Below are 27,783 nucleotides of genomic sequence, written 5' to 3'. Positions count from 1 at the left end.
GGCAACTCGCAGCCACAGATAGGAATGCTGCCCTCATTCCTGACCCTGCCGGGCTCCTGGTTCTGGCCCAGCAGGACACAGACAGCCTGGAAGGCCACGACCCCCTCCCCCTCCCCCTGCCCAGGCCTGCCCTCCTGCGGACGAGGGGGGCTTCGTGACGACTGTGGCAGCCGTTGGGTGTCCCCCACCTGAGAAACAGGTGCTATGGCTTACTCCCAAAACTGGGTCACCTGGCTTACCATGAAAGGGCACTCAAGGGGCCCCAGGGTGAGCCCAGCCACCAGCCACCTTAGTTCTGTTGTCAAATGTTTCGCAGTCAGCGCCTGGGGCACCCACTGGCTGCCCCTTGCCCAGACCATGGACCACAGTGCTGAGGCAGGGCCGAGGCCCCTCGAGTCACTGCCAGGTCCAGCCCCCTGTGGCTGCGAATCAGGTGACCCTCGGGCCAGTCAACGCAAGGTCCACTGAGGCACTGGAGGTGGCTTGCAGCCCCCATGAGAACAGAAGGGACCTGCCTCCAGGGCCCCTGAGGCACCAACATGGTCCCCCAACAGACCCCAAGTGCCAGGACATGCAGCAAACAAACAGACCGGCCATCAGCAAGGAGAAGGTCCTCCAAAACCCCTGTGCAGGACGGGCTTGAGGAACTGAATGCGCACACACAGCCTTGGAATTAAATCCCACCACCTGGGGCCCACGGCAGAGCAACGTGGAGGGCAGGCGGAGGCCAGGTGTGTGGTCAGGGCCCTCTTCAAGAGGCCTGGCAGTGGGATGCAGGGCACCTGGAAACCAGGGAGCTGGTGCAGCAGGGCCAGAATGACTGTGTGGGGGCCTCAGGCCTCTGGCTCCAGCCTGCAAGGAGGGATGGAGAGTGGCTCCGAGAGCCCCCAGCCTCTGCCTCTGCCTGGCCCTATGCTATCCCGCCACCATCTCCAGCTCCCAGCGAGCTCAGCCGCAGGGCAGTACCGGCTGTGCCAGGGAGACGGCCCCGGCCCTGAGCAGGATGGAGCCTCCAGTACCCACACGATGGAACACGGTTTAGCCATGAAAAGGAAGAAAGGCTGACCCCTGACAGTAAGAGGGGAGGAGGCTGGTGCAGGCTACGGCACGATGAGCCTCGAGAACCCTCTGCACCACGTGAGCCACCAGGCACCAAAGGCCGGACACTGTGAGATTCCAGCTACGCAGAATGTCCAGAACAGCGAGTCTATGGACGCCAATGGCAGGCTGGTGACTGGTGGGGCCAGGGGCCCAGGAGTGACTGCTGATTGGAAAATGCTCTAAAACGGCCTGAGTGATGGATGCACAGCTGCAACCAGTCATAACCACTGGACTGTGCCCGTGAAATGGTGAACTGCTGGTGACGTGAATTATATCTCAATAAGGCTGTTAGCAAAAACCCACAGAGCCTTGAGGGGAGAAGGGAGCTCAAGCTCCTGGACCCCCAGCAGGCAGCTGAGCCCTCAGTGAGCTGGCCTCAGTATCCCCATCCCCAGAACACCAAGCGGGGGACGTTCCCAGGAAAGTCCCCTCTAAGACAAGCTCTCACACCTGGCCCGGGTGCTCAGGGCTGGCTCACACCTGCACTGCCCTGGCCTGCTCGGAGGCGGCTATGGCCCTCCAGGCCACAGGGGCACCGTCCGCTGCTTGTCTTCAGAAAGCAAAGCAGCACAACGTTCCACGGTGGGAAGAAAAAGAAAAAAAGACACAGTGTCTACCAACATATACCTATTTCTCCTCCTCAACTCCCTATGCCCACTGCTCAGGTTCTGTTCACAGAAACAGCTCGAGGACGGCTCGCTGCGGCAGCCTCAGGCAGGAATGCTAAGGCCACCATGACGGGCCCATCATAGAAAGACCCATGATCGCAGCTTACCCGGAGTGCAAAACGGAAAGGATCAAAAGACCCATCACAGCTTACCTGCAGTGAAAAACATGATCAAAACAAAGGCTGGGGACATGGGAAGAGGTGGCTGGAGAGGGCAGGGCACCCTAGAGAACAGCCTGAGTTTCGTCCCTGCAACCGTGCACCAACCGTGCCTGAGTGGGAGGCTGCAAACAGCAGCGGGCACCTGAGGGACTCCCAGCTCCCCCATATGGCTGTTCCCACAGACTCTCACTTATTCTTCTCATCCGTCCCTGGCCTAGTCCTGTCCTCTCCTTTGGGGCCGATCCTGCTCCACCAGGCGACCCCACACTGTAAATCTTCCGGCTTGGTCTGCAGAGTATAGGCAGACCTGCTTGGCTTCCCTGCAGTTAAGCAGGGAGTGGGGCACAGGCTCTGAGCAGGAAAAGGCCTCCCAGTCCCAAGGCGAGGCCACAGCCACTCAAGAGCACCCACATCCGGCACCAAGGAGACGGTGGCGCACACACACGCAGACACATGCACACGGGCAGGTGTGTGTGGGGCTTGCCAAGGCTTGAAAACCTGACTGCCAGCAGGAAGGGTGCGGCCTGGAGGCCCGGCTTCACCCACAGCCACACCTTGCCCACCCCAGGGTGCAGCCCAGAAGCTTCTACCTGGGTGACTGGCCAGGGGTTTTCCTGATGTTTCCTTTACATACGACTGGGCACCTTGTTTTGTGTTTCATTCTCTTCTGTATCACTATGACCCCAGCAAGTGGGCGAGGGGTTTCTGGATCTGGCCTGTGTCAGGTTCTGGTGTACACACATCAGGCCTCGCCTGTCATCGGCCAGGCCATCTAAAGTCCTAGCCCACGCAGCACGCAGCACCGGTGATGCTGGCGGGACGGCCAGAGAAACACCAAAGCCACTCCCTCGAGGAACCTGAAGTACCACCTGCCCTTGAGTGGCCAGCCCTGCAGGTGGAGGCCACGACCGCTTAGAGGAACAGACTGGGACCTGACTGCTGGGCAGGGATCGGGAGAACAGAGGTGGGAGGACTCCATTTGGGTTTCTGCTCCTTCAGCCAAGAACCTTTCAGTGACCCTGGGAGGCTGCAGAGAGCAGGACAGAGCCCCATAGGTGGAGCCGACCGTCCGCCAGCCTGAGGGCGTCGGGCCCACGGCTCCCGAGGTCTACCAGGGGCACACAGCCTGCCTCTGTCTGATCGCACCTGGGGGGCTGCTGTCCACTCCCTGTGGACGAGGGGGGCCGAGGGGTGAGCAGTCCCAAGGTGGCGGGAGAGGCGCCACAGTGGAGGTGGTGGGCCTACCTGCAGCTCCTTGTCCGAGTACTTCTGAGGATTCTTGCTGCCCTGGCTCTTCTTCCGAAGCTTCTTCAGCTCAGCCTGACACTTGTCCAGGGCGTCGCCTTTGCTCCTTTGCTCAGTCTGGTATTTCTTCAGCGCAGCCTGAGATTCAAACAATAAAACACAAAACCGAGGCCCATGAGCCCAACGCAACGGGGTCCCCTTGGCAGCCCTGCCACTCCCTTCCTGGCTCGCTCTCTGGCTGTGCACGCTCAGCTGCAAATCAGAGTTGGGGAGAGTGCAACCGAAGCCTCAGCCCGACCCCACCCAACCCCACGGCAGCTCTCCGGTCCCCCGAGATGAAAATCAGACTTGGAAAAAGTGGCCGAGGCCCACCCCTCCCGCCCACCACTGAGAGCCAGAGATGACCCTCAAACCCTCAAGCAGTGCCTCAGCCCCGAGCCTTCTTGCCAGTGGACAGGAGTGGCAGTGGGGCAGGACGGGCCAAGAGCCCAGGGAACTGCAGAGGCCAGAGAAGGAGCTCCTGCACTCCCGGGCAGCAGAGTCAGCCACCAGCTTCACCGCAAGCGGCCAAAGCTGGGGCATGGAACCGGGCACGTGGGGCGTCAGAGGCAACGAGTTCACCCACAGGTTGCATGTGGGGCACACCAGGGGCACTCGGTCCCAAATGGACAATAAAGTCAGAGCTGGGGCCCATGTGGACGGGGAGCTCGGGGAAGTGGGAAGCCTTTAGGCCGAGGGAAGGAATGGCAGGCGTTCGGGAGAGCTGGAGCCCAGGCATAGGGTCCCCGCAGGCACGGCCAGGGTGCACTTACACTCAGATACCTGGAGTCCAGCTCCACCTTCTGCTCCAGCTGCGTGAGCAGCTCGTTGTGAAAAGACTTCAGCTGGACATGGAGAGAAAACACATCGGCCGTCAGCTCCAACACATGGACCCGGAACAGGAGGCGGGGCAGGGCTAGAGCGGATGGTCATGAGACACCGGGTGTCCTGGCTGTGCAGGAGGAGCCCCCTCCCCGATTGATGAGCTGTGGCCCTGAATGGCCGGGTGCACCCTCTGGAGCCAGGGGGCGAGTGCTGAACAGGAGTCTGGAACGTCGGACAATCTTGCCTCCAATAGCCACAAGGGCTCTGCTTCCCACAAGGGAAACAAACGGCCATCCCCTCCTTCCTCTGCTGTCCCATGCTGGGGACCACTGCAACACAGGCTGAGAGGTCGCAGGGCCCATGGGCCTGAACTGACACCAGGGTCGGACCCCCAGCTTTAGACAGGATGCTGCAAACCAGCCGCCACCAACGTGCTCTGGTTGTGTGGGGTCTGCCTCTGCCTACAGTCGGAGAGGCCAGGGGAAGTCTGCCTTGCGGCCTTGTGAACCGCAGGAGTGGGGTCTGGCTGGAGCTGCGATCCGGACTCTCCCTGGAGCCCAGAGTGTCGTGGCTGGCCGTTGCGGCCAGTGAAGCATGTGGCCCCGGTCTGGCCTGTGCCCTTTTCTCCGACGTCCTCCTTCGAGTGTGACTTGTGTCCTGAGCCAGGGTCCCTCCCTGCCTCTGAGTGTGGCTGGACAACTCGGACTATTCCCAAGTGGACACACGGCCAAGGTGTGGCGCCAGCTCTCCCATCGCGCCTGCCCCTCCTCGCAGGGCCACGCTGGGGATGGACTCACCATTTCTTCCAGCTGATTCTGGATCTGCCTGTGGACTTCAGCCATCTGGAAGAGAACGTCTCCTGGGAAGCAGAACAGCAGAAGGAAGGGGTGGGAGTCAGGTGCTCGCAGTCACCACCATTATCCCACTCTGGGCTGACAGCCACCCAGGGAAGCCCTGTGACCACAGGCAGCAGGGCCCCAGGGGTGTCAGGGCCAGAAGGGAGGGCGGAGAGGGGACACCAAGAGGAAACAGAAAATTCTAGAATGAGAAAGTACTCCAGACCTCAAATGCACAGCACGCCTGGCATCTTTGGGAGGGAACTTGAGTCTCTGCAAAGGCAAGAGACAGGAAGAGCCCGTGTGTGCCTCACCCCAGGCGTGACAGTGAGTGACAGTGAGCGCAAACGCGCGTCTTCATACGCATCCGACTCTCGTTCGCAGAGACCCAAGAGCTCCGAAACTCCTACCTCAGGCCAGGCGGATGGTCTGCTGACCCCACACCACAGCGCACAAACCTCCTCCGGGGGACACCCGTGGGCACGCGCGGGGCACAGGCCTCTCTGACTCCAAGATGCCTCACTACCCAGGCTGCAGACCCACAGCACCTCTGAGCCCTTCACCCAACATCTCTGCTTTGAGCCCCAGAGGAGTGTGGTGGTCTGAGGAGGCCTGGCCCCATGGGATCGGATCATCAGGCAGCCACCTGGTGCACGCAGGCCTGGGCTCACCTTGCCATCGCTGAGGGCCCTGGGGACACACAGGCAGCGCTTGGGGACACTGATGTCTCCTCGGCCCATGTGCAAAATGCAGATTAAGAGATCAAAATCGTGGCAGCACAGGGTAAGCGCCGTCAGAGGCCTTTTGCAGCCTGGACATCAACAAGACCCAGCTCAAGTCCACCTGCAGGGGGGCAGCCCCAGAGGCGCAGGTGTCTGGGCTACCCTGATGTGGGTCTGAGCCCCCCACTCCATAAGGGCCTCACCACACTGCTGCATCCCCACCCGCTTCCACCAAAGACGGGGCACAGAGAGAGGAGCTGAGGGGCCGAGGCCTCGAAGATAGGAGCACGGCCCACTTCCTTTTCACCCAGATGTTTCCCACCCTCCTCTGCCAAAGCTCCCACGGAGCTGTGATCCCATTTGAGACGTGACCACCAAGGCCAGCAGGCGTGACCACACCACCAGCCCAGGGGGCTGGCTAGCCGTCCCCAGAAGCCCCCACAGAGTGCAGCCAACCTGGGTTCCAGGACCCAGCCCTGACACTCATCAGCAGAGCCCGCGACCCACCCCCATGAGCACCACATGGGACAGGAGCATGCCACAGCCCCTCAGTGCTGTCCTCCTGCCAACCCCGGAGTTGGTACGAAAGACCCAGCCCTGCGGAAAACGGCTCCATTTCCTTGTCTGCAGAGGAGGGGCTGGAACTGGGTGGTCTGGCCCCCGTACTCCTTTGATGGACAAATATTTGCTGAGCTACCGTTTCCAGTGCCAGGCACTGACCACGTGCTGCAGACACAAACAGAGCAGGAGGGCCGTCCCTGCTGCCGAAGGGTCACTCTCGAGCGATCCCTGTCTCTCCCTGAAGGGCTGCCTGAAGCAGGACTTTCCTCCTCTGCTCACGGCCAGGCCACTGCTGGTCCCACGCCCCAGAGGGTCCTCTCGCTCCAGCGAGCAGAGCCCCGACTAGGATCCCCCAGTGCCCAACAAGGTCAGCCAGAAACCAGAGCAAGGCCCCCGACGACACGCAGGAAGCCCTAAATGGGCGACGCTGCCTCCCAGGACCACGGCTGGGCTGGCCTTGGGTCACTTCCCCTCCCCAAAGCACAGCTGAGTCTGGGAGAGGAAGCCTCTCCGGGTCCTCTTGCCCTTCCAGGAGCTGCAGGGTTCTTCTCACCATGACCACAGACCCTCTGAGCACTGACCAGGGCCAGGTGCTTCACAGATGTACCTCCCTTTAATCAGCACAACCCGCAAGGCCGCCCAGATGAGCAGACAGAGTAGGCCACGTCAGCGGCTGGTGAGTGACCGCAAAGCCAGGGCCCAACCGCCTGTGCCAGAGTCCACCTCACAGCCACGCCCTCCTCCCAGGTCAGCACACACGGGGCTGCCTCTCGAGCTGTCCCAGAAATCTCAGGCACCTCCTGGCCACCCAGACTCCCAAATCATTCCCGCCCTCATGCTGGCAACTGCCGGGCCTGTTCCCAAAGCCAAACGCTCTGTGTCAGGGGCACAGATTTCTGTGGAGGGAGAAGAAGAAAGGGATTCATGCACCCCTGAGGGGACCCAGAGGTGACAGTCACCTGGCTCCTGTGACACATGTCCCGCTAAAAGTAGTGCTAGGCCTGGCTGCTTCTCCAGAGAACAGTGCGCGGGGCTGGCAGGACCCCATCCACCGTAGGGCAGGGGTGGGGGATGCACAGAGCCCCGGGCTTGGCTTCCCTTTCTGGGAAGATACGGAAGGCCTGCCTGGCACACAGTTGCTCACCCTCCGCGTGCGAAGATGACGCACCTGGGCCTGGCCACCGTGAAGAGGGGTTCAGCGTGAGGAAAGCAGCCCCTGCAGACCCTGGGGAGGCATCACATATGTGTGCGGGCATGAGCACGTGTGCACGTGCATGTCTACCTATGTGAGTGGCACGCGCAAGCATGAACCGTACACAGGTGTGCTTATGCCGGTGAGCATGTGTGTGTGGCTGTGTGTGCCTGGCCATGGCCCAAGTCTCCCTCCACTCTCACAGCCGCCCTGGATGCCGCTACCTGCTCTGGCCACAACCATGGGGCTCACGGGGACCACGGGTGGGTCATGCTGGGTCAGTCTCCAGGACCACGCTGGCCCCGGGGCCAGGAGGGAGCAGGAGAGGCAGACACAGACCCCAGAGCCCAGGCCCTGCCACACATAAACCATCTACGAAGCGCCCTGGTACACCCAGTACCTCCACGAACGCCGGCCCCAGCCCTAGCCCAGGGGCCTGCCTCTGCCTGGAAATCACTTCCACCGGCTCCAACCATGGGTGGGACTGCCTGGTGCCCGCTGTGTAGCCCTGCGAGTGGGGCAGGGCCCAGCGATGGCCCCCCGGGGCTGCACTGCGGTCAGGAGGGAGCTGGCACCACTGTGGTGGCCTCTCACAGTCGGGATGAAGTCAAGACCTCTGGGGATCCGCGGCAAACCACACAGACGGGTGGGGTGGGGGCAAGTCTAAGGTTTACCAGCCTCGGCAGGAAAGGACGTGGGCCCTACCCCAGGCTCACTCGACCCAGGGTTCAAGGTGCACAGGGAAGGGGGCAAGGACAAAAGGGGACAGAATTTGGTGTAAAGGAGCCTGGCTGAAGGGAAGCCACTTGGACGTGAGCAGGCGCTGCCCAGGGTAGGGGAGGAGACGGGAGCACGGCCAGCAGCACAGACCCTACGAGAGAGGGAACCCCAGCTAGGGCTGGCACAGGCCCACGGCCACATGGCCCCTCCACCATCCACTCTGGGTGGCCAGAATGCTGCCGGCCTGGCAGGACACCATCCTGCGAGCCGAGAACAGCAGACGCAGGAAGCCTCAGGCGGGGGCAGAATCAGGAAGCCTGAGACGGTGGGAGCCCGGGGGGAGGCAGCTCCAGGGCTCCTCGTGCTTCTCGGCGTTCTTTGGCGTCCTATAAATTCCCAGGATGGACACCACGACCTCTGAGCTCAGGAAGCCGCCAGGGAACTGTCCTGCAGTTTTCATGGTGTTCCTGTGACTAAAGATCCTGGATCCACCTCCCAGCTCTCGGGCCCCTTGGACATTGGGAACTGGCTTCAGCTGAGTTGGGGTGGCAGGTGACAACAGGCACGAGGTCTGGCCTGAGAGTAGGAACCCACCCAAGCCTGTGTCCCGGCCAGTACTCCCTCAGCCCTGAGTGTCCACACACACCCAGCCTTCTCGAGGTCACCGGCCCCCTATCCTGGGGTGGGGGCCAGCAAGTTCACAAAGAGGTGAAGCAAAAGGCCCGAGACAACTCAGCTGAACTCTGCAGGGCTCTTGCCATATTCTATTTTTTTTTATTTTTTGAGATGGGGTCTCACTATGTCACCCAGGCTGGTCTCTAACTCCTAGGTTTATGTGATCCTCCCGCCTCAGCCTCCCAAGTAGCTGGGATCAAAGGCATGCAGCACCGTGCCTGGCTCTCGCCACATTCTGCAGCCCCAAATTATAAGTTAACATCAAGACTAGATAACAAGCACATGTTCCCTTAAAAGGCTACACACAATGGATTCAAGAGGAACACGTGGAAGACAACATTGAGCAGCAAATCCTTTTTTTTTTTTATTTTTTATTTTTTGAGATGGAGTCTCACTCTGTCGCCAGGTTGGAGTGCAGTGGCGCAATCTCGGCTCACTGCAAGCTCCGCCTCCCAGGTTCAAGCGATTCTCCCGCCTCAGCCTCCCGAGTAGCTGGGATTACAGGTGCATGCCACCACACCCACCTAATTTTTGTATTTTTAGTAGAGACGGGGTTTCACCATATTGGCCAGGCTGGTCTTGAACTCCTGACCTCGTGATCCGCCCACCTTGGCCTCCCAAAGTGCTGGGATTATAGGCGTGAGTCACCATGCCCAGCAGCAAATCCTTTTAAAAAGGGACTGCTGAATCCAAAAAGAAAAGAGTATATGGAGCTTCTCAGGGGGTTCTGGCCAGGTGATGGTCATCACCACCCGCCCGTGCGGCTGCGACACTCAAATGTGCACCCCAGCATCCCCGCCAGCCCGGGCCCCCAGCCCCACACTGTGCGGCTGGCACGCACGCAGGGGAGGTCCAGGCAAAGCTGCACAGACCAGGCGTGTGCCCGCCCTGAGCTTCGAGCGGCGGCTGCACAGAATCATCCCACGCGTTGAATTTTTAAACTGCATCTTACAAGCAGCTGCAGGAAACCACGTGGGCATGGAGTGTGAATGTGTCCGGCCACCAGCGCTTAACCCCTGGGGTGCCGCAGGCGCCCCAGCCGGAAGTACGAGTGTGTGCAGCCGCCCGCGCTTAACCCCCGGGGTGCCAGCTGGAGGGACGGTGCACGTGGAGCACCAGGCCCCTAGGGAATGCCAAGACCCTAAGATCAGCAGTGAGAGGCACCGGTAGGGGCAGTGAGTTCCACTGAGCAACTAAGTCTTGTCCGTGGTTCCCTGTGTCCTTCAGAGGTCTGAAGATGGAGTAGCGAGGGCTCCAGAGCTGTTGAGAGCCTCCCTTGGGGTGAGACGTGAGGCCGTGCGTTCTCAGGCTCCCTCATCTCTTCATCTCTCGACACTCCCTCCCATTCGGTGAGCAGACTTACCCAGGCCCACCCTGCTGAGGGACAGGGTCTGCCAGGCTTCCTAAGCAGCCTCACCTATCAGATGCCACCCACTCACTGGGAAGCCCACGTCTGGTCCACAGCACAGGTGGGACCTTAACTCAAAAGACGAGGTTCAAATGTAAGCTGAGTGCCAGTGGGCCAGGGCACACAGCACATGAGCCAGAACAGACCAGCAGAGCAGTCACCATCAGAAAGATCCGGGGATCTGGGGTGTTGGGGGTGATGGACAGCAGGTGGCCACACCTCAGGATGTAGGTGTGGGAGTGCAGCAGCGTCACACCCAGGCTGATGGGTCAGCCAGCTCTGGGCAGCTCACTCCACCGGCCCAGGGCTGCCTAGGGACGCTGGGGAGGGAGGAGGGGGAGGAGCATTGGAGGGTGAGAAAGGGGGCACACATGGGTGTCATGGGTGATGTGTTTTGTTTGGGACGAAAGTCTAAAAACTACAGTCATCCTGAAAACGAGGCCACTCTTTTTTCAACCGTCTACCAATGCACCGTGATGAGTGAAGCAGCAGCCAGTCCGCACTGGGGTCACCGTGGGCCTCACCCCACCAGCTCTACCTCCACCTCAGATGGGGCGGTTGCCAGGCTAAGAGTGAAACTCGCTCCACGGGACTGACTGTGACCGGAGAGCCCAGCCTCCTATGGACGGGTCTGAGCGCAGCTGACGAGGACAGGGCTGCCTAAAGACCTTGGCTGGGGCCCCTGCTCACTAGCAAGGAAAACAGTGCCTGAGTCAGGTGAGGCTGCGGAGCCCAGGCCCCAGGCATGCCCGGCCAGCATCTTTCTGTCCTCGAGGCGGTTCTGCTTAGGCACAGCACCTGGCGGAGGGGGCCCTTTCCATCTGCCAAGTCCCCAGCTCCTTTCTGGAGTCCCAGCAGAGATCGGTGAGACCCCACAACAGCCCTTGATCTCTCCCGCAGGCTGAGCCCGGTCTCGCTAGCCCCAGGTCTTACCCCAACCAGCATGGGACTATCACCCCACTTTGCAGGGGAGAGACCTGGCACCCCTACAGCTCAAAGCTAACTCGGGGCTGAGCAGGCTGGAGGGCAAAAACCCCAAAACTCAGGAGCCCTGAGAGCTTCCAGAGGCTGCATCCTCAAGATCTGCTGCCAGCCTGGAGCAGCGGAGAGCACAGCCAGAGAGGAGCGGAGGCTGCAGTACAGGAAGGCAGACGCCTGGCTCCCACCCGAGATGACACCAACAGCCGCATACACGCCCAGCTCCCACCCGAGGCAGCACCCGCACCCACAGCACCCAGCTCCTAGATGGCACCTGCACCCACAGCACCCGGCTCCCACCCAATATGGCACCCGCACCCACACCCTCAGCACGCAGCTCCGAGACAGCACCCGCACCCACAGCGCCCGGCTCCTACCCAATACAGCACCCGCACCCACAGCACCCAGCTCCGAGATGGCACCTGCACCCACAGCGCCCGGCTCCTACCCAATACAGCACCCGCACCCACAGCACCCAGCTCCAAGATGGCACCTGCACCCACAGTGCCTGGCTCCCACCCAAGATGGCACCCGCACCGGCACCCAGAGCGCCCAGATCCGAGATGGCGCCTCCACCCACAGCACCCGGCTCCCACCCAATACGGCACCCGCACCCACGCCCAGAGCACCCAGCTCCGAGATGGCACCTGCATCGAGTGCCCAGCTCCCATCTGAGACGGCACCCTCACCCACAGCACCCGACTCCCATCTGAGACGGCACCCTCACCCACAGCGCCCGACTCCCATCTGAGATGGCACCCGCACCCACAGCGCCCGACTCCCACCCAAAACGGCACCCACACCTGCACCCGCACCCACGGTGCCTGGCTCGCACCTGAGACGGCACCCGCACCCACAGCCACCTGCATGCTCAGCACCACCAGCCTCAGGATGGGCAGGAAGCCCAAGTATCCGTCCTCCCAGCATTGGACGCTTTCTTTTTTTTTAAATTGGGAAAAATTCACATAACAAAATTCACCATTTTTACCTTTTTTTTTGTTTTTTGAGACAGAGTCTCTGTCACCCAGGCTGAAATACAGTGGCACTATCTCAACTCACTGCAACCTCTGCCTCCCGGGTTCAAGCGATTCTCCTGCCTCAGCCTCCCGAGTAGCTGGGACTGCAGATGTGTGCCACCATGCCCGACTAATTTTTCTATTTTTAGCAGGGACAGGGGGTTTCACTGTGTTGGCCAGGCTGGTCTCAAACTCCTGACCTCAGGTGATCCACCCATCCCGCCCTCCCAAAGTGCTGGGATTACAGGCGTGAGCTGCCGCGCTTGGCTAAAGAATTGAGACTGTGGCCGGTGCAGGGATCGAGTCCGCGACCGTGGCATCGTCAGCATCACGTGCTCACCAACTGAGCCAGCCGACCACCCGGACACTTTCATCACTCCGAAGAGAAACCCATGCCCACCAGGAGTTGCCCCCTAGCTCTAGGAACCAGTCTCACGGCAGCTCTGTGGAGTGGCCTATTCCCAACACTTCCCATCACTGCAATCACACGTGTCCCTCTATGCCTGGCTTTTCTCCCTGGGCACAATGTCTTCAAGCTCCATCCATGGTGTAGCCTGCCTCAGTCTCCTTGTCTTTTTAGAGACAGGGGTCTCACTCTGTCACCAGGCTGGAGTGCAGTGCCACAATCATGGCTCACTGCTGCCTCCAACTCCTGGGTTCGAGGGATCCTCCGGCTCCAGCCTCTCGAGGAGCGGGGACTACAGGGGTGTGCCACCACGCCCAGATCATTTTTAAGATACTTTTGTAGACATGGGGTCTCACTATGTTGCCCAGTCTGATCTTGAACTCCTGGGATCAAGTGGACTCCCAAAGTGCTAGGCATTATAGGTGCAAGCGACTGCACCCAGCCCCAGAACGTCCTTTTTTTTTTTTTTTTTTTTTAAGACAGAGACACAGTCTTGTTGTGTTGCCCAGGTAAGTGAGTCCTGAACTCCCAGCCTCAAGTGATCCTCCCATCTTGGCCTCCCAAGGTGCTGGAATTATAGGTATGAGCCACACCCAGCCTGTCCTTCTTTATGGCTGAATACAATTTCGCCCTATGGATACACCAGACGTTTCTGCCGACATCCACTGAGAGGTGCGGGCTGTTTCCCGTGTGGCCTTTTGTAGCAGTGTTGCTGCAACAACAGCTCTTTCAGAAGCAGCTTCAGGGGATGACAGCCCTGAGCCCCACCTGCACACCATCTGTCTTCCTGATGTGCGTTCTGGAGGTGCTCTCGCCTGCTTAGAGCCGAAATGTCTCCTGGCAAGCAGAGACCCGGGGAGCAGAGCAAACTGCGGGGTCTCACCCACTGCCAGCACCCTTGACCTTTTGGGAGGCCAGAACATCAGGGCTCTCTCAAGCATCCTCCACAACCTAGATGGGGCCTCCCTTGATGGAGAGGCAGAGCTCAGTGAGCCCCTCCCAGGTGTCCACCTGCCATCTCCTCTCTGCCCCAGGCTAGACCTGGTCCACAGAGAAGATAAAGCAAGAATGAGTTAAGCTGCAGGTGGTTAAGCTTAAGATGAGTTAAGCTGCAGATGGTAACAGGGATTGATTCTGGAAGGACTGTGCCTCCTGGCAGGACCTGAGACTCAGCACTCCCCCCAGCCAAGCAGCCAGGCCTCTTGGGCTGTACTCTGGGGAGCCTCTGCCTCGCTGCCCCCTGACCCCCGCAGGAGCTGGCTTCTGCCAAACCTCAGGATTACTAGCAAGAGGGAACACCCGGGTGCAGTCACTTCTGCTTCTCTGCCTTATGCATTTTATTCACCACCACTACAAAAAAAAAAAAAAATTCCCAGCAGACCCTCAAAAGTATGCACAGACCCTGGCAGAACCTCCGTGCCAGAACAGAGGTGGCAGTGCCCAGCTGGCCTCATATGGAGCCCGTGGCTGGCCAGTGCAAAGGCTGGGCAGTACTGGGGGCCCCAATGTGCCCACGGAGGGGAGGAGCAGGACTTGAGGCCCACCAAAGGCTGCCCTAGTGTTCCAAGTGGCCCCTACCTGGGGGAGAAGGACACAGAGGGAGTGTGGTGATACGCGTAGCACTGAAAGGGTTAAAGGCAAGGAGGGCAGGTGGACAGGTGGAAGGAGGGTCCTTGGAGAGGGTCACTCAGGACACTCTCACAGGAGCTCCCCACAAGGCTAGGGCCACAAGGAGGCAGGCACTGCTCTGACACAGCCGCGTCTAGTGAGCAGATGAACAAGAGGGATTAATCGCTCATCCCTGAAGACCGCACGGCAGGCAAGCGGCCCACCGGAAGGGAGCCCACGGGAAGGGGGCCCACAGGGAGGGGACCCACTTGAGGCGACAGCCGAGCTCCTCCCAATGGCTTCACACGATTCAAAGGTTGAGGCCAAACCGGGGATGCCCTGGGTGGTCATCTACTGAGCCCAGGAGACTGGGAGGGCCGGGGAGGCCGGAAGCAGAGGGGAAGGGATGGGGAGGGAGGTGAGGGTGGTCCTGGAAGAGAGAGGGCAGCAAGGAAGTGCCACAAGATGCCCCAGACCCAGCACAGGCGCAGACCTGGCTGCCGGCTTGAAATCACAGGCACCAGGAAGTTTCCCCCAACGCCAAATGTGGGTACAGTCGGAATGCAAATGTGGCTGGAGACAGCTCTGTGGGTGAGCTGAGCCGAGGCCGGCTTCACAACCACACCCAGGAGTTCCCACGAATGGCTCTGGCTCAACACAATGGGAAGGTGAAGGAGACAGAAAGCACTGTCAGTCACGGCTTTGCCAAGCCCATTCTTCCCTGTGGTTTAGAAGACAGAACTACATTATTCTCCTCCCAGCCCAACCTTTCCAACCTGGAGAGAAGTTGCAGGGATAGTACAGCAAACACCTGTTCACTTCGCCGAGGTTCCCTGGAGGTGCACTTTGCCACAATCGCTTCACCACTCTTTCTGTGATGTATAGGTACACCCACATGCACTCACATGCATCCGTGCACGCAGACACACAGGCACTCAACACATCTGTGCACGCACACACTCACGCATCCGTGCGCACACACACTCATCCATGGCACGCAGACACACAGGCACTCACGCACCCGTGCACGCACACACACAGGCACTCACGCACCCGTGCACGCACACAGACACACAGGCACTCACGCACCCGCGCGCACACACACACACACAGGCACTCATGCATCCGTGCACGCACACACGCAGGCACTCACGCATCCGTGCATGCACACAGACACACAGGCACTCACGCATCCATGCACGCACACACACAGGCACTCACGCACCCGTGCAAGCACACACAAGCACTCACGCACCCGTGCACGCACACAGGCACTCACGCACCCGTGCACGCACACAGGCACTCACGCATCTGTGCACACACACACACAGGCACTCACGCATCCGTGCACGCACACAGACACATGCATCCGTGCACGCAGAGGCATTCACACGCATCCGTGCATGCACACACACCAGCACTCACACATATCTGTGCACGCACACACACCGGCACTCACATGTACCTGTGCACGCACGCACACGTATCCGTGCATGCACACGCATGCACACGTACTCACACATATCTGTGCACGCACACGCACTCACACGTATCCGTGCACGCACACGCATGCACTCACACGTATCTGTGCACGCACACAGGCACTTTTTTCAGCCCCTTGAGACTCAACTGCAGACATCAGACAACATGATACTGCCCCTACCCCCAATACTCCAGCTGTGTCCTAAGAGCAAGGACTTTCTCTGCCTCATCATCATGCCTCCATTCTGACACACAGGAAGGTTACCACAGACGCATCCTCTTCTAATCAACAGCACACACCATGCTCCAGAATGGCCCGACGATGCCATTGACAAGCTCCTCCCTGATCCAGGGTCTCATCAAGGGTCCCACTGTGTTGGGTTGGCACGTGGCTTTAGTCTCTCTCATTTTAGGAAAACAAATCAGCATTCTACCTATCGCAAGACTGCTCCATAGGCACTTGAGACAAGTCATACACGGGCTTAACCGTGAGCGACGAGGAACTGGCGCCTGCCAGCTCCCGGAGGACTCTCGCCCTTCCTCTGGGGCGCTGGGCATCTTTAGTCCTTTAACCTAGAAGAGCCCCTCACACTTCGGCTTTCACAACAGTGACATTTTAAAGATTTGTGCCTTTTTTTACTCCAGAAAATACGACGTGTTCTTATAGTCTGTGAGTGACAAGAACCTGAGAGGGAGCGTGAATCTGAGAGACAGTGAAAAAGACTGGGGGAGGGGGGAGCCTGGGCCTCAGATGCTCTCAGGCTGGAGTTGGAGGCAGATCTGTGCAGACCCTCATCCTCATCTGTGAGGGCAAACAGCAGCTCAGACCCTGCCCGAGGGTCCCCAAATGCTCGACTCCAAATCCCAAATGGAGCATAAACAGCATTTCATGATGACTTCAGTTAACACTCTGCTTAGTTAAAAGATCATTTCTACCAAAGCACTGCCCAAGACCAGCTTGGTGACTGCTCCCATGAAGAAGGCTGGTGGCCCCGGCTGAGCCCACGGTGAGGGGGGCAGCACAGCCTCCACCTCCCCACCCCAGCCTGGTGTTCCTACAAACCAAGAAGTCAGAGTATCTGAAAGGCACCCCAGGTGGTAAAAGCTCTAAACTCCTGGGTAACCAAGAGACTGCACAGGAGGCTGGGACCACAGCGGTGGGGAAGGTCCAAGAAGGAGGCTTTGATCTCTGAGGAGCACGGGTGCTGAGCCCTGGCATGGGGAGGGGCCACTGGAGGGTCATGGGGACAGAAGGCCCCAAGCCACCTATGAAGAGAGCTTCAACCCACTGGGGCCACCAGAGCCCCAGTGCAGGTACCCTCCACCTGCCACCTGTCTGCTGGCTGGGGGTCACCCTGGAGGTGACAGGCACCCAATACCCAGGGCTGTGGGAAGGGGCTCCAGGCCAGATGCCATTTTCTCATCAGGGAAGCGTGCATGTTCGTACCTGGCATCCGGGATTAAATCAGTACGATGCAGGCTCATGACCACAGATAACGAGGTCCGTGAGGCCCACGGGACAGCCCGGCCCCAGAGCAAGGACTGGGGGTGTGTTCACCTGCTCAGCGGATGGCCCCACTCTGACACCAATGGCCCCTTCTCATACACCCACCTCCAAGCAGAGGATGCTGGGTGAAGAGGTCAGGAAAAATCAAAGAAAGGCAGAGCCTGCCAGACAGCGTCCACCGCCCACCTGTGCTCAGAGTGGGAGGAGTGGCCTCTGGGCGCAGGTGTCTGCAAAGGTTGAAGACCCCACGGACTTGGGTCAGCACCAGCCAGGGCTCTCCCAGGAGGGTAGCCTCCTTCTCAGACAGGGGCCAGGAATTCAGGAAATACCAGGCCAGGGTGGGGACGCAGAGATGGCTGCGAGGTTGTGGCCCAAGTGGGGCCCAGAGCAGATCGTCTGCTCTTGGCACCAAGGTGAAACTGACGAGTGTGGGCGTCAAACAGGGCAGGGGAGTTTTCCACTGGACCCTGAGAAGTGCTCAGGCGGCCACCGAAGAGAGCCCCTCTTGTTCCCTGATTACATGGATCAGGCCAGGCTGCGCAGGAGGCGGCGAAGGAGCAGGAAGCCGGAGGGAATCAAGGAACATTGTTGTGGACCGAGGTGGAGCCTGCGGTCTCCCAACTCTGCTCTGGGGCACTCCAGCCATCTGGGAAAAGGGAGTGGCAGCCCTTGGGCACGAGGAATGCAGGTAACCCAGCCCACCCTCCCCAAGCTTCTGAGGGCTGGAGCCAGCTGGGGAGGGCACGGCAGCCACAGCCCGCAGGGAACCCCAGCCCTACCTGGGAGCTCGAAGGAGGAGCAACAGGACCAGCACAACCATGATGCTGGCCCAGGAGACCGAGAAGGCCGGGGAGGCCGGAAGCAGAGGGGGAGGGGTGGGGATGATCACGGAAGAGACGGGAGAGGCAGCAAGGAAATGTAACAAGATGCCCCAGACTCTACAGACATAGACCTGCATGCTCCGGTGCCCGTATGTGCCACGCTGGAGCAGCGGACAGGCCACCCACAAGGCCCTACTTGGCGTGGGAATTACTCCAATTCTCGGCTGCCTCCTGGACAGAGCTCAGATGGCAGAATGTGAGCCAGAATAGCTCGCAGCGGCGCGGGAGGGTGTGGAGAAGGCATCTGACCCTCACCCTGAGTCTTCCGGGAGCTGGACTTGAGTCCCTCAGAGGCACAGTGACGTGATGGGCGCTGCTACCAAGTGGTTAGCGTGCTCTTTTTGGCCAGTGGACACTGAGGGCACAGAAACACTCGTTTCCTGGGTATTTCTGTTGCTTCAGGAGGCACTGGAACTCTTCTCCTTTCTCTGCTAGTGGAAGAGGGGCTCTGTGTGAGAGGTCAGCTGCTCCAACCTGGCTGTGAGCATGCATCACCTTCCAGAGCCTTCTGAAGCAGATATCCACAACTCTCAATTATCCTGGTGGCTTCTAGAGCCCAAAGGCACCTTGAGAGCTCATCACCACCCACCTGGGCAGGGCTCGAACAGAGCACACTCATCATGGGGAAGGACAGATAGCCAGGGGGCTGACAGGACATCTTGCTATCAGAGTCCCCACAGGGGCCAGGGGACCAGATCCAGTGCTGACCCAGAGCCCAGGGACACCACCTCGGGGGTGGCTCCCGATCCCACCCCTTCTCTCTGCTGCCCTCCAGCCACCAGCTTCTCTTTGGGAGAAGCAGAGTTCTTCTGCCACCTAAAAAAAAGGCAAAAATGGAATGTGGCCAGTGGGTAACCAATGGGAAAAAAAAAAAATCAATGTCTGTGTTGCCATGGTGATGACGGTAGCTGACACTGCTTCCCCACACACAGTTCTGAAACCAAGCAAGTCCAAAGAGCCACCTTGGTGTCAAGGCTGGGTCAGCATTCAGATCTTTGACATGGGGGTGGAGGGAGAGCAGAGGCCGAGGCTGTCTTCCGTCACCCACCCCCACTGTCCTGAGCCACCACTCCAACCCGCCGGCTCCAAGGATGGGCCCTGGACCAGCAACGCACCATCACGCTGGGATCAAGGACTCTCAGGCCTGCCCGGGCCTCTGGCGCCAAATCTGCTCACACACTCCCAGCGTCCCGGGCAGGCGGGGGGCTCCAGAGTCAGCGGCCATCCACCCGGGGTGGCTGGAGTGGAGGCTGCAGAGGGCCCCTACGTGACACACAGGAATGGAGATGAGGCTCTGCGGGGGCTGAGCTGACCTGACACCTTTTCCCCACGGGTTGAGTGGTTGGCCAAGCCCAGCTCCCACAGCTGCAGGGGGACAGGCATGCCGGGGCCTTCTCCTGCCCCCACGTCCACTGGGAACCCCTCTGCAGCAACCCTCCCTGTGCCTCTGTCCTCCCTCCAAAGCACCTTTTGCCTCCTCCTCTGCCCAGTGTCCGAAAGGAGGTTGAAGGTCTGACAGGGCAGAGGGGTTTCTTTCCACATTTCCACCTCCCTTTTGGCCACAAGTGACCAAGGTCACCTGGAATAGCACATTCAATGCCCATCCCGGAGGCTGCCTGGACGTCCACTCAGCGTGGAGGGCAGACCCAGGCCACAGCTTGGAGCAGAGCCTGCTCCTTTCTTCATGGGCAAATCTGCCTTGCAAAACCAACCTCTGGCCAGGCATGGTGGCTCAAGCCTGTAATCCCAGCACTTTGGGAGGCCGAGATAGGAGGATCACTTGAGTCCAGGAGTTCCAGACCAACCTGGGCAACAAAGCAAGCTCTTGTCTCTACAAAAAGTTTAAAAATTATACAGGCATGACAGCACACACCCATAGTCCTGGCTACTCAGAAGCTGAGGTGGGAGGATCGCTTGAGCCCAGGAGGCTGCAATGAGCTATGTATGACTGTGCCACCACACTCCAGCCTGAGGGACAGAGTGAGACTCTGTCTCCAAAAAGGGGGAAAAAATGACAACAACAACAACAACAAAAACAAGAAAACAAAAAACCCTCCAATCTTCCTGGGTACAACAAGTACATCTCCAAAGACCCTGGTCACCTCCGCTGCCTGTTCAGGTCCCACGGCACAGCATCCTCCCAAGGTGCCCTGGGCATGGCTCCCACGTGACCGGGGAGACCAGAGGTGTCCACCAAGGAAGGCTGGGAGGAGAACTGAACCTTGCCCAGGAACGTGCTGGCCAGACTGAGCTCGTGAGTGGACAGCCCCGGTGGGGGAGGGTCCCCCGAGTGGGCAGAGGGAGCTGCCATGGATGGGGAACCACGCCCCCCCAGGCTTTTCCAGGGGCCTCGCAGACTGCACCTCCCAAAAAGGAAGGGGCCACTGCAGAGGCAGGGAACAGACTCAAGAACTCCCAGCAGGCGTCCTTGAAGCCGCCTCTGGACCCCAGCTGCCCAGAGTCCCATGGCCATGAGCGGGGGCCGCCGAGAAGCCAGGTGGGCAGTTCAGATCGGCTGCCCCGTGGACCACTCCCCAGCCTCTCTGACCACCTTGCTGGGGGCCACTCTCCCTGTCACCCCTCCAGCACTCCATGGAGACGGCATGAGCGCCGCCCCTGGGTACTTGGATCTAGGACTATTTGTGCCCGCATGCGTGCTCTGGCTGGGTGTGTGCGCATGTTCAGTCTCTGCCCAGGACACAGTCCAGTTGGCCCTGCAGTGATGTGACCGCCTGCATGTGACTGCTGGTAACAATTACAAAAATGCTTCCAATGTATAAACTGTACCAAGGAGACTGTCATAAACGCCCGTGGACCCACCATTCAGAGCTACCAGAAGTTGATGTTCTGCTGTTTGCCCTTCAGACATTTAAATAAACAAGCAGAGCGGGGACAGCCGGAGGGCCCAGCGTGTCCTTCTTAGCCCAGTCCCTGCCGCCGGGACCACCCCTGGGGCTGCCGAGACCCTGTCCTGGCTGTTTCTATGGGGCCCAGTGCCGGACACGTCATCAAATGTGTGACTGGGGAGTGGAGGGGCCTGGAACAGCTGGAGCTCGGGAGCGGGCATGCAGGAGCACATCCGGGACAACAGTCACAGACACTGTGGACAAGGGAACTCACTGGCACCTCCCACAGCCAGGAACACAGCGACAGCCAGATATGGCCCCTGACCCGTGAAAGACCCCTCCCCAGGACCGAAGTCCCCCCAGGCCCTCCAGTAGGACTTCATGTCACAACCAAGGAGCCATCGAGGTGGCCTTCTCTGCAGTACCAGACTTGGGGGCACCCTCCCCAGGGCAGGGAAGTGGGGATGGGGACACAAGAGCGGAGCCACCTGAGACGGGCTCCAGTCCTGGCTCCGTCTGTGCGGCTGCTGACTGTGGGGTCCTTAGGTCGTGGGCTTTGCTTCACACTGATCCTAGGGGGTCAGGGATTCAGGAGCGGCTTCTGGTTTGGGCCCCGCATCGCTGCCCTCCTACACCTGGGGCCAAAAGAACACCCGTGACCCGGATAACACCTGTGACCCGGATAGCACTGACCAGGGTCCTGGCCTCCAGGGACAGACCCCTGCAGACAGCTGCTCTGCAGGGGACAGAAGCCATTCAGACCTCCAGTTCCTCATGCGTGCCCGTGGGGGAGACCCCTGCCGTGAGCATGGCCTGCTCCTAACCAGCCTCGCCTATTTGTGCTCCCTGATTATTGTCCAGGAGGGAACATTGCTCCTGGAAGACAGTTTCTCAGCCACTGACTCGCTCCAAACCCTACAAGATGCAAACATGAGCAGAGACCGCCCTGAAAGCACCGGCCATCATCTCCCTGGGTGGCTGTGTAACCAGTGTCTGCCAGGCCTGACATGCCCACCCTTCTGCCAACTGGCACCACCCAAAATGCATGGGACCCACGTCCCCCAGGACCCCACAGATGCAGACACCTGCCCACAGAGGCTCCTGGCCCCCAGGCCCCTCGGCCTGTGGCCAACACTGTGTGGGACCACATCGGAGGCAGCCAGCACCTCAGCAGCTCCTGGCTTGAGGAGGAGAGCTGAGCGGCTCCTCTTTTCCTCCCTAGGGAGCACTGGTGACAGCACCGAGGGACGGCAGGTGCCATCAGCTGTGCCTCAACCGGGGGACAGGCGGCCCCAGCATCTCAGGGGAGAGACCAGCTGTCCTTCCTGCTCTGGCCGGCCAAGGCCTGATGCTGTGGCATGAGCGCTCAGGGAGGTCGCCTCCCCGCTGTGATGCTGGGCCAAAGGGAGCAGCAGCAACGCCGGCAGAGGACACCTGGCCGGGCCTCAGAGCCTCTCGCTGAGTGAGACTCCAGCAGCCCCTCTGTAGGTGACGCTTGGAGCTACTGATCACCAGCAAGAAACGGCTCAGGATCAAACCACGAGCAGCCAGACCAGGGGCCCACGCTTGGCTGCCGCGGCTGCAACACGGCCAATCCAATCAGGACGGCTACTAATCTCCCCATGGAGCTCAGCCTGCACCACAAAGCTGTCGGCAGGCGGGCAGGGCTGGGCCACCCCCAGCCGCAGCCAGAGGGGAACAAGCCCCTCCACCACCCCACCACGAGGCCCCCCTGCCCCCTTCCCCTGCTCAGGCGCTGGAGGGTCCCCACAGAGTTAAGCAGGAGTACGCGCCTCTGCGAATAGGCGATGGGGTCCTGAAAGATCCCCACGGGGCGGGAGGCAGGGCCCAGGGCAGCGTCCTTCCCAAGCATCCTGGTGGCTTCTTCACGTGGCTATCTCTGGAGCACCCCTGCCCGTGTCCTACTGTAGGGAGGGAGGAATATGGGGGGGAGAGGAGGTACAGGCAGGTCGGAGCAAGGGGTTGGGCTCTGGAAGGGGAGCCCCCAGGCTGGGCTTGGGCCGGGGGCCTCCCGCTTCCCTCTCATCTGCAGGCGCCGCTGTGCTGAAGGTCCGGGACCAACCAGGGACCTCAGTGTCAGGCCCCCTCAGGGACGTAAGGTTGATCTAATTAAGGCCTCCAAATGGTGTCTGTCACGACTTAGCAGCCTACAAGGCGAGGCCCTGCCTAAGGGCCTGAAAGCAGGTGTCGCACCCATACACTACTGTCACAGTCCCTGGCCCAAAGGGAGGCTGTGGCCTCCACCTGCAGGAGGAGGCTGGGACACATGGGCCCCTGGGTGCACTGTGCATGGAGCTGCCTGAGCCCAGAGGGGCCGTGACACAGACGGACAAGCTGCCTGGCCTCACAGAGAGCAGGAGGCCCTACCAGGTGAGTGACACGAGATGGTGCTTCTGAGCCACTTTGGCCAACGGGAGCCACTGGGGACAGCCCCAAAGGCCCCTTGGGGTTCACATGACCAAGGACCTTCCCTTTTGCACAGGCCCCCAAGTTTCAGAGACGCAGAGATGCCACACACACGGAGGGAGCCACTCAGTGCCTCTAAGAGGGAGGCTGACATCTGTGGGGACAGGAGGGGCACCTGACTCGTGGGGTCCCGAGGCCCCAGCTCTCCCAGGTGGGCATTTAGAACACCTGCCTCACTCTGGGCAACGAGGTGTGCACTGCAGCCAACAGCTATGGGAAGTTTCCAGGCCACACCTTAATTCAGTGACTCAGTGACCAAAATCCAGCCCACAGTTTCAGGCAAGGACAATGCTGCCTGCCAGCTAACATCCTCATTCCGAGGCTGGCCCAACAGGGACCTCCTGCCACTCTCCCGCGCACCTGGGGATGCCGGGCAGCTGGCAGAGCACAGGCCCAGTGCGCCCAGCAGGTACACACACGCCCTGTGATCACAAACAAGCATGCTGTGGGCACCAGCGGGTACACAGCGGCCTCTTCAAAAGACAAAAACACACCAGAGGCCTCCAGAGATGGGCAAGGGCTGAGCAAAACAGCCTGGTTCAGGTGTTCCGTGGCAGGGCCACGGAGCAGTCGGACAAGAAACACAACAGGCTCAGGGCCCCAGACAGACAGGCTGGACATGCGGGTCTGACCACACGAGACAGAGGCAGGCTGGACATGCGGGTCTGACCACACAAAGGAAGTGCAGTGCTCTCTCCTGGGGAGGGCTGTGGCCCCACTCACTGCAATGACAGCCCCCCTCACTGAAGACAGGGCACTGTCCTATAGAGCCAACAACTCTCTACAGGGTGATTCGACCTTAGCCCCCTGCAAAGCCAGGCCAAAGGGCAGCTACGTGACCCTCTTTTCATACAGATGGTTCTGGCACACAGTGCTAGAGCCACCTGCCCAGGTGTACACGCTGTACCAGGACCCCAGGTCACTGGGACTCTGACCTGCTCCTCCCATGTGCCTCCCCCCCGTTAGCCAGCATAGACCCAGGCTCAGCCCAGCTCTGTGCGCCCCAGCCTCGGGTGGGGGAGCGAGAGGGCCTGGGCCACAGGCGGCTGTCAGCAGCAAGGGGGTGGAGGGGTGTGCTCAGGAGTTCAGTCACGGGGCACTGCAAACCACAGCTGTCGGTGAGGCAGACTGGACAGCTGTCCTCCACCCGCAGAAAGAACCAGCGCCACGTCCACCCAGGCACCCCCACGGCCCAGGGGCATGGTGAGCACCTGCCCTGCCCTCCGCCCTTGGGTCTCCACACCAGCCCCTGGTGGTGCCAGCCACCAGGGACGTGCCTGAAACAGAGGAGGAGGAGCCACTCACACATCTTAGCAAATTCCCCAGATTCCCGAGGCTCTCAGCTCAAGACCCTGGGCCCCTGCAGGGGGCCGGGACGTGCGCAGCACTGCTTCTGTGACCAGGCTGGGCCCCCCCTCCCTCGGGTCACCTGCCAGGCTTGCTCCTGGGCCACAGGGACACTGAGTGTCTGCACATGCCAGGACTGGCCTACGGGACTCAGATCCAGCCGGCCACTCCAATCTCCCCGAGCTGCCAGTCAACCCAAGCACAAAGCCCAAGAGGATGAGGAGCAGACGCTCCTGGGAAAAGTGTAACCCAGACACTGGGTCAGGGGCTGTGAGAGTGGTGGGTGTGCCCCGGAATCACGCCTGCCGGAGCTGGAAAGGAGAAGCACCATGGCAGGGATTGGAAAACCAGTCAGCCAGCAGACAGCCAAGTGTGGGTGGCTGCCGGCTAGGGGATTAGAAGGGCTGTGAGAAGCTTCCGGAACTTGGAGCTGCCATTCCATTCCCTGACTAAGCACTTGCCATATCAAAGCAAAGCCCTGAGAGTTAACTGCAGAAACTCTTTCACTGCAGGGAAAAAACAGCCTCTGACTGAAGACGGGAGGCCCTTCCTCTGTGAGGTCTGCAGGCCGCAAAGCCCGAGGCTGCCTCCCCAGCTGTGCACCAGGCGGCCAGAGGCGCAGGTACAGAAAGACCCACAGCACCAAAGGCCGGCTCGGACCCAGCCACTCCTCACTCCAGGAGAGAGAACAAAGGGGCAGCCCCAGCTGCTCATTCAAAGCAAAAAAAGACTCTCTGGGCTTTCACCCCTGGGCCAGGCTCTGGTTCAGAAGCATGAAAGCTCACGCAGGCCAAGGCTGGCTCCCGGCTCCGGAGACCTGGGGCTCACTTGGAGCAGCACGCTTGGCTACAGTGAGGGGATGCTGCCAGGCCCCTCACTCTTCCCAGGAAGAACAGAGCTCAGGGCTCTGCAGGGAAAGGGGGAGCGGGGAGCAGCATCCACAGTGATTAGCCAGGAGTCAGTGCAGCCGAATCCTCGTCATCCTGACGGGGCTGAAGACAGGACCTCCCCGTGAGGGCTACGTAGCCTGAGGCTACCTCCCTGGCTGTGGGCGCTACAGGGCCAGAGCTGCGGGTACAGAGAGACCCACAGGACTAAAGGCAGACTGCCCTGTGAGTAGAGCAGGTGCCACATGGGAAAGAAAAGGTGGGAAGAATGAAAGTGAGGAAGGAATGAGAAGAGGAAGGAGGGCAGCCAGGGTTGGCACCACTGCTTGCCTGGCAACCCTGGCCCCATACGGCCACAACAAGACCACACCCAAAGGGGCCCAGGTGGGAGGCCAGCACACAGAGGACAGGCTGGGGCCTTGCTCAGCTGGGTGTCAGGACCAAATCACTGAAAACCACCTCCCGGCCAAGCAAGGGCTGGTCTGAGCTGAGCACCTCCACCCCAGCACAGACCAGCGCTCTGCCTCCCTGGGAGGGGCTCCACCCACTGAGGGCCTGGCTCATTCCCAGACAGCAGGGACAGCACCTTCCATCCTCCCATCCTGGGGCAGCAAGGACAGTTGGAGGAGAAGGTGACCAGAAATGAGCAACGTCCCCGGGGCTGAAGAGGAAGAACAGGAAACAAACTCAACACCCAACCAAACAAACCAAAAATAAGACTGTTCAGGGCCAGAGCAAGCCACGTTGCGATAACACGGCTCAGCTCAGGAAGGCACACCCACACACACGCGCTTAATAACACAGCCTGCAAACACAGAAAGCAAAAACTCCCAGAGCAACTGCTGAGCCCCTGGCCTGGGGAGTGAGACAAATGCCTCCTTCATTTACTGCACAAGTGGCTGCCGCACAACCCCACGGGGCCTTGCAGAATTCATCCCGCAGGAGAGCTCAGCCTCAAGGCCCCTCGGACCTTGAGCTCATCTAGAAAAACTCACCAGGGGTAACTCAACTGCTCATCCAGGAGGACAGAGAAACTGTTACATGTTTATGGAATATTCTACAGCAATGAAAATGAATGTATCCGCGTGTGGCAAGAACACAGATGGACCCTGAGACACAGTGAGAAAGGCAGGTTGCACAAATCCATCTTCCTGTGGCACCAAGCCTGCAATCTCTACAAGGCCCTGGGCTCCTCAAAGCCCTGCCTCCCCTCCCAGCCTCACCCCCTCATACGCTCCGGACCTTTCACATTTGTTTCTGTCCACCTCACACCTCACACCTCTGGACACACCCTTTACCCCTCTCCTTCACCCCTCCTCTTAACCCCTGCAGTCCTCCTCGCTCAGGTCCCCGCTCCTGTGGCCCCTAGAGGCTGCACACCACTCTCAATTATGGGGCAATGCTGTTCACGAGCCTCTCAGGACCTGCCACCACAGGAACGATATCGTCAGGAAATTCATAACACCCCAGCACAAACATCTCCAGAGCTTGCGGGGGCGGCGGGGAGGGAAGTAACACTCACATAAAATCAGCACCAAGATGGCCCTGAACACAGCAGCGGTGGGAGTTGGAAGAGGATGGTGTGAGGCCCTCAGACTGAACACGGAGCATCTTCCACCTGTGACTCCAAACCAGCTAAGCCACCAGTGCCAGGCAGACACATACTGGCTCAAACACATTCCCCGTTCACCCACTCAGAAACCTAACAAAAAAAAAGGAAAGAAAAAGACAATTCCCCAAATGGTAGGAGTAATACAGGAACAGTAAAGACACAGGACCCAGGAAACACGGGGCTCTGACCTGGGAGGAAGAGAAGCTGCCTCTGCACGGCCGAGCAGCCCACGAGGGAGCAGGGAGGCTCCAAAAGGAGAAGAAATAGAGACTGACCTCCCAGCCAGCAGCAAAGCCAGTGCCAGGGTGCGACTGAGGTTTTGGGGAGAAATTCGTGACGGCACATTGAAAACGAAGCGAACCAAGAAGTGAGGCCGTTATTAACTCCAGAAAAGCAAAGTCGTCATAATAAATATCACAGAGTCATAATAAAAAAATCCATGAACTACAATACCAAAAAAACTGTAATACCAAAAAAAAAAAAATCAGTCCATTAGACTTCATTAAAATTAAATACTTTTGTTCTAAAAACCCTATTACAGATCTGGGTGCGGTGGCTCACACCTGTAATCCC

General features: G+C 59.7%; 1 protein-coding gene across 14 annotated transcripts in view; it reads right to left on the bottom strand.

Moving 5' to 3' along the window:
- Nucleotides 1-27,783, bottom strand: part of BAIAP2 (BAR/IMD domain containing adaptor protein 2) — an 82,465-nt gene that overhangs the window by 27,846 nt on the left and 26,836 nt on the right. For 13 of the 14 annotated variants that reach the window (XM_055240827.2, XM_055240822.2, XM_055240828.2 and 10 more), the window contains 3 exons: nucleotides 4,837-4,898; nucleotides 3,988-4,059; nucleotides 3,176-3,313 (listed from right to left, as the gene is read on the bottom strand). In XM_055240827.2, coding sequence (XP_055096802.1) covers nucleotides 3,176-3,313; nucleotides 3,988-4,059; nucleotides 4,837-4,898 — 272 coding nt within the window. The remainder of the gene's footprint in view (nucleotides 1-3,175; nucleotides 3,314-3,987; nucleotides 4,060-4,836; nucleotides 4,899-27,783) is intronic. The other variant, XM_055240834.2, reaches the window with a different exon arrangement.

This window comes from Symphalangus syndactylus, chromosome 14 (genome assembly GCF_028878055.3).
Source record: "Symphalangus syndactylus isolate Jambi chromosome 14, NHGRI_mSymSyn1-v2.1_pri, whole genome shotgun sequence".
NCBI classification, from domain to species: Eukaryota; Metazoa; Chordata; class Mammalia; order Primates; family Hylobatidae; genus Symphalangus; species Symphalangus syndactylus.
This window is presented reverse-complemented; position numbering and strand designations above follow the sequence as displayed.